Source organism: Capsicum annuum, chromosome 9 (genome assembly GCF_002878395.1).
Source record: "Capsicum annuum cultivar UCD-10X-F1 chromosome 9, UCD10Xv1.1, whole genome shotgun sequence".
NCBI classification, from domain to species: domain Eukaryota; kingdom Viridiplantae; phylum Streptophyta; class Magnoliopsida; order Solanales; family Solanaceae; genus Capsicum; species Capsicum annuum.
Window position 1 is genome coordinate 210,465,664 of NC_061119.1, and position 7,019 is coordinate 210,472,682.

The window sequence follows — 7,019 nt, forward strand, 5'->3', positions numbered from 1 at the left end:
ATCTCACCTTATTTAGCAGAGCATCATGCCGATAACGTGTTATAAATTATAAAATAAAAAAGAAAAAGAATAGAGAGAAGATAAAGTAATTCTTATTTCTTTCGAGGATTTCTTGATGGTTGAATTACAATTAAGTAAAGTTCCTTTATTTATATGGGGAAAACTAACATTGGAGTTTTTAACTTTTCCATAAATAGATATTCATTATATATGGTAAAATAGACATTCACTATGTATGATAAAGTAGACATTCACTATATATGATAATATATTTACAACATTAATGAATTACTTTCGAGGTATAAGACTTTTCTATTAATAACGAGTTGTTTATATATATATATATATAATCTATATCTATAATTTATTAAAAGTGTGAATTGCCAAGATATTGTTTTCACTTTTTGCCCTTCGTTAAAAGTTTGTGCTTTAGACAAAATCGTATTTTTACTTTTTTTTGAATATTTAAAAACTGAAAATTAATTAAATATATATATGGTAAACCTTTCCTTATCAAGTAAATTTGATTTTAGAAAAATTTAAAAAGTGTATAAATCTACATCTACAAGATTTAAAAAGTCACATCTACATTTACTATATATTAAATTCATTAATCACTTGAAACACATGCCAAGCCATGTGCAGCTAATAATGACCTACTTTTCTTTTTAATTTGTTTTAAGAGATTTATTTTATATTTTGGTATATTTAATTCAATTTTAATTGAAGACAATATGATTCAATTTTTTTTTTTCTTAAACTTTGTATATATATATATATATATTATATATATATATATATATATATGTTCCCACTGTTTAAAAAAAAAATATATATATCTTTGAATCAAATAGATATATATTCATCCAAAACAATTTGCAGCTGCACCCAAAAGGCCAAAACACTGAAAAAAATTTGCAATTGAGGAATCTTTGGCCTTCATTTTCCTGAGTTCCTTCCATAGGCAGATTACTTCAACAAACTTAACTTCACTCATTTTTTCCTTTTTCCCATTTTGGACTCTTTGCCAACAAGGTAAAAAATACTTTTAATTCTTTTCCTCAAAACTCTCTGTATGTGTTTGTTGTTGTTGTTATTGTTGCTGCTGCTGTGGGGTGGGCGGTTAATTGGGTTTTATTTGAATTTTCTGTTTTGCTTTTTCCTTCAAAATATGAAAAAAGATCTTTTTTCTTTTGGCGAGTTTGGATAATCTTGATGAATAGAGGTTTTATGGTGTTACCCCATTTGTTTCTTGATATAAATAAAGCTCCCATTTAGCCATAGTTTTTAAATTTGAAATTCAAAACTTGAAAATTTGAGTTCTTGAAGTTGTGAATTTTTGGAACATTTTTCTTTAATGTTTTTTCGTTTGTCCGGGGGACTTTCTGAAACAACTTCGTTAGAGGTAGTGGTATGGACTGCGTACACTTTACACTTTACCCTCTCCTGGCCCCACTTTGTGGTAATACATTGGGTATGTTGTTGTTGTTGTTGAAGTTGTGTGACATACATTTTGAAAAATATTTGAAGTTTCGTGAGTGAAATTTGTTCCAAAAAGTGATCTTGAAAATATGTGAAGATCATATTTTGATCAAATTTCATGGTCAAACGAATATTTGAAGATAAATTTTCAAAATTTGATCTGAAATCTATGGTCAAACGCTAGCGTAGTGTTTTGTGGACTTCCACCAGTTGTGACTTTGAGAGAAATGAATTGACTTTGTTATGTTCATGTATCAGGTTTAAACTGTTTGTTTTAATGTTTCTAAGAGCTAGCTTCTGAAGCATCTGATTATAGAAATCTTCCCAAATTGAAAAAAAAAAAAGGAGAGAGAGAGAAACTTTCTTTTTTTCTTTTTGTTTTTGGGCATGATGATAAATAAACATTGTAAATACTCCAATTTCCATGTGTAGGTAGTTCAACTTGTGCCAACTGTGCCAGTTGAACACTCCAACTTACAAAACGATCTTCTAGACACCTCCAAAAATTTATGTGCCACGTTAGCGTCATTTGTCCACGATATATAGTGGAAACGAGCTAGAGTATTTAGTTGTCAGTTGAGACCAAGTTGAGGTGTCTAGATGCGCAATCTCAAAGTTGAAGTACTTGCCTGGTCAAACAAACATTCTTACAATAACTCGTATGCAAACTCAGTTTTTGGAAGCTCCATCTTATTAGTTTATTGAAAGCTTTTAACAAATTAGGTTTCCAATTTCGATGGGCTGAGGTTATTCATTTGTTGGAACATCAGCTGGCTGTTACTGTAATGCTATAGTAATAAGAAGCCATTGCTGAAGATGGAAAAACAAGGAGCATTTGGGGGGTCATTTGTATATGTTGGGATATGGAACCCTTTGTGAAATTACATCGTAATTTGTCTTCTTTCCATGTGTTTGAATATCAATGAATGCTAACATTTTCTTGCTCTTAACTACTCATCCCCTCCCCAAAAGAAAAAAGATCTCCAGACCCTTAATGTATATCCGTATGTTTTCATGACTATTTTAGCTAAAATATTTATGTTGTACTCTAAATATATTCGTGTGCGTCACTTGATGGAATATTGTCTTTTTAAGCTTTAGTGTTTTCTCCCAAGACTTGACAGTCGAGAAGATCCTTGTGGTTGTGTTATGAATCAAAAATGACAAAAAGGCCACTATAGAAGATAAAATAGAAAGTGGCTAATTGGAAGTAGTACTAAAAATAAACAACCATTTACAAGGTTGGCTAATTATGTCTGCAACCCAGGCGGAGTGCTGGCAGGTGCTTGGTTTGTGGAAATGGGTTGTAAAAAATGAAAAGGTTACAGTGTTTTAGGAAGGCATTTGGTTTGTATTCCGGGTCTTCTTATGTCTGTTCTTAGTCCTGAACTTCTCATCCCCATTCTTAGTCCTGAACTTTTCGTCCGCCTTCTATTTATCTAAACCTGAATTTTCAATTCCCGTATTTACATTCTGCTGTTGTTACATTCATTTGAGTTGAGTTGTAATCATATTCATTGTTCAGAAGCAATAGAAGGTGTTTGGGAATTACCCTTGTTACAGGTTGTTTGATGCATGCGGGAAGATAATTTAGTATTTTTGTCTCATGATTGGGAATGAAAAAACTTCTCGCATCTCTCTTCCATCTCGTTATAAATTCTCCCTCACATTTACTGATAATGTGCATTCATAAACAACAACAACAACAAACCCAGTGTATTCCCACCTAGTGGGGTCTGGGGGGGTAAGATGTACGCAGTCCATACCTCTACCTCTGATGAAGTAGAAAGGCTGTTTCCGAAAGACCCCCGGCTCAAGGCACGAGATACCACACAAACACATAGTAAAGCACAGAAGCAGATTACATAACATAAATACGGCACCCATAAGTATTATAAAACAGAGGAAAGCAGAGGAAAGCACACAGATTCGTAATAAAACATGGAACACGGAGCACGGAATCATAACAGGAATAAAACCCCCACCAAGTAATTCCCTACACTAGCGACCCAAACTGGCCCTAATCCTTTGCCGTAATTCGCGTCTTCCAGACCTTCCTATCTAGGGTCATGTCCTCGGTGAGCTGTAACTGTTCCATGTCCCGCCTAATCATCTCACCCCAGTACTTCTTCGGCCTACCCCTACCCCGCCGAAAACCATCCAACGCTAGCCTCTCACACCTACGGACTGGGGCATCCATGCCCCTTCTCTTCACGTGTCCGAACCATCTCAATCGTGCTTCCCGCATCTTGCACTCCACTGAAGTCACACCAACCTTCTCCCGGATAGTCTCATTCCGAATTCTATCCCCTCTAGTCAGTCCACACATCCAGCGCAACATCCGCATTTCTGCCACCTTCATTTTTTGGATGTGGGAGTTCTTAACTGGCCAACACTCCGCTCCATACAGCAAGGCCGGACGGACTACCACCCTGTAGAATTTGCCTTTAAGCTTGGGCGACACCTTCTTATCACACAGCACCCCCGACGCGAGTTTCCACTTCATCCATCCCGCCCCAATACGGTGCGAGACATCCTCGTCAATCTCACCGTTACTCTAGATCACGGACCCAAGATACTTGAACTTATCCCTCTTACATACCTCCTGTGCTTCCAGCTTCACTACTACCTCATTCTCCCGCCTCACGTCATTAAACTTGCATTCCACATACTCTGTCTTGCTTCTGCTCACCCTGAACCCTTTAAACTCAAGAGTTCGCCTCCACACCTCTAATTTGTCATTTACACCTCCTCGAGTCTCATCTATCAGAACTACATCGTCTGCAAAAAGCATACACCACGGCACCTTCCCTTGAATACGCCGCGTCAACACATCCATCACCAACGCAAACAAAAAGGGACTAAGAGTAGATCCCTGATGCAATCCTGTCAGGACAGTGAAATGCTCTGAGTCTCCTCCCGCCGTCCTCACCTGGGTTTTCGCTCCATCATACATATCTTTAATTACTCTGATATGTGCCTGAGGTACTCCACTCACCTCCAAGCATCTCCAAAGCACCTCCCTTCATATGTTCATCGATAAATTTTATCTGTTTATTCATGTTAGACTAACATTATATCTCTAGATGTTTCCCTTGATGGTGATTTTTGCTTTAGTGCTTTCTTCGATGATTTGACTACGAAAAGATTCTTATGTTCTTAATGCAGGAAGGAAGATAATGTTCAAATCATTCCTTCAAAAGGCCGTGTCTAAACAGCTTAGTTATCATCCAAATGTCACTAAACAGCTTTGTCATCATCCTTTCCAGTTCCATGCAGAGGTAAAAATTTCAACTCCTGATACAATCCAATTCTGGGATAGCAGTGATGTGTACTCTAGTTTCTTTTAGTTCTAACTTTTGCTTTTCAATAGAGAGGAATGCACAGCAGAAATAAGAAAGCAATGGAATTCATAGCAAAAGGGTGGAATGCTCTGCAGGAAGTTGATAGAGTAATTGATTATTGTGAGCGTAATGATAAACGTCTTATTCCTTCACTTAGGGTACGCTTAGTAGAAAACTACGTGATATAATTGATCTTCTTTTATTTATGGTTCTTTCCGTTTATCTTGAGTTGTGCTGTTACCCCCCCGGAGACATTGTTGTCAATTTTTCATATTTATGTTCTTAGAATAGAGTGTTATCCTTGCTGTACATCTATTTTGAAGATAGCCCAAAGTGGTCATGGAAGCTAGTATCTGCTAATGGTTGTAAAAGCTAAAGAGAGCTGGTTCAATTTAAGCAGATTTATTAATCTTTCAGGAGTAAATTTAGCACCCAACTTATGCTTTTTGCTGTCTTCTGAGTTTGAAGATGGAGGCTGTCTATTGGTTTTTCTGTTTGAGGAAGAATTTAGGGTATTCCACAGAAATGGAAGAAGCAGCCACAATTGGCCTGGTAGCTAAACTACAACAGTCGACTTTCTTTATGAAAATATCATCATAGTATATTTTGTTTTCTTCGTTCCATCTCACTTGGTTACATCTCTCTTATATCAATCAACATTTACTAAGAAGTACCTTTCTTTTGTTAAATCTACTTCTTTTGAATGTCTGTATGTTAGTTTTCTTGTAATATAATACTTAGGCATGTATTTCTTGGTAGAGTGTATCTATTAATATTCTTTTTGGTTGATTTTGACTTGTCAAACACATTTTCCATTGGTTCTTATATGTTAGACAGCAAAGGAGAATTTTGAGTTGGCCCTAGAAGCAGACAACTCAAATACGCATGCAAGATATTGGCTGTCAAAACTTCATCTCAAGTACCATGTTCCTGGGGCATGCAAAGCTGTGTAAGTTTTTGTCATTTGGTGTGACCATTTAGCATCTCCAAAGTGCAAACTGTTAAGAGCAAGAGAAGATTAGACTTTGTACGATTAGTTAGTTAGTTGGTTAAAAGTTAGTTATAAGTTAGTTATACATAACAGACTACTTTAGTATAAGTACTACAGCTGCCCAGTTTTATCAAGAGAATAAGAATTTCTCTTTGCTTTCTTCTTCATACATCTCTTCTTCTCTGAATCATTTACTTCACCCTCATTAATTCTGCATTACTCAACACAAACACTTGTCATGGTTCATATGATATTATTTCATTCTTCTAAGCAAGAGTAGATAGATCTTCATTCCCCACCAAATAAGCTCAAGCTTTTCCTTTTATATTCCTGAACTTATCATGTGTTTGATTGAGGTTTTTAAAACTAAAAGTTCCCTAACTAATTTAATCATTTTCAAGCTATTAAATAATTGATTTTTCAGTTTATTTGATCACTTATCATATCTGACTTCTTCATTTCCGTATGAGATGAGGGAGTTAATTATTTGACTTGAGTGGTACCTTGAGTACTTTTTCACTGAGTAATGTACCTTGAGTACTTTTACATTGAGTAATTGAAGTGAAATTGAGAAATTCTTTTAGCACTTCTTCATGAATTACACTTTTAAAACTTACAGCTAATATTTCTTCCTATTTTTAATGACAGAGGAGCTGCTTTGTTGGTGGAAGCTGCAGAGATGGGTGATCCAGAAGCTCAATTTGAATTAGGTTGCCGTTTAAGAGTTGAGGTGTGATTTTCTTTATCAACAACAACAACAACAACTTACCAGTATGTTCCCACAAAGTGGGGTCTTTATCGAATATATTAATTTTGTCAAGAAGATTAGCTAATCCTACACCACTTATGAGTTTTTATGGTATTAAGACTCTTTCTTGCTTTAGTGACAAACAAGACTCTTTCTTGCTTTAGTGACAAACAATCTTTACGCCTACAAAATTTAGTTTTGAGTTTAGAACTCAAAAGTTGACTAGCATCACTTTGATATGTGAAACAATATTAGCATGTAGAATCTCCCTTTTTGGTATGACTTGTGAGCTCTTCTAACGGTGTGTAGTGCAAAACTGAACCATTTTTAATCAAATGGCCGTTTCTGTGAATTTCTTCTTATCCACACATTGGTCTCTGTTCTTCATCACTGCATTTCAAAATACAGCCCTATGAGTATATCCACTAATTGTGGTCTGATTTGGAGCTAGTCT

The 7,019-nt window shown here is 35.7% G+C and overlaps 1 protein-coding gene across 4 annotated transcripts in view; it reads left to right on the top strand.

Annotated features, from left to right (window-relative positions):
* Positions 1-817: 817 nt before the first annotated feature.
* Positions 818-7,019, top strand: part of LOC107848181 — a 15,156-nt gene continuing 8,954 nt past the window's right edge. The window contains exons 1-5 of one of the 4 annotated variants that reach the window (XM_016692884.2): positions 818-1,035; positions 4,651-4,763; positions 4,856-4,984; positions 5,660-5,775; positions 6,466-6,547. In XM_016692884.2, coding sequence (XP_016548370.1) covers positions 4,662-4,763; positions 4,856-4,984; positions 5,660-5,775; positions 6,466-6,547 — 429 coding nt within the window. In that variant the 5' untranslated portion in view covers positions 818-1,035; positions 4,651-4,661. The remainder of the gene's footprint in view (positions 1,036-4,650; positions 4,764-4,855; positions 4,985-5,659; positions 5,776-6,465; positions 6,548-7,019) is intronic. The other 3 variants (XR_001667894.2, XM_047396506.1, XR_001667896.2) reach the window with 3 other exon arrangements.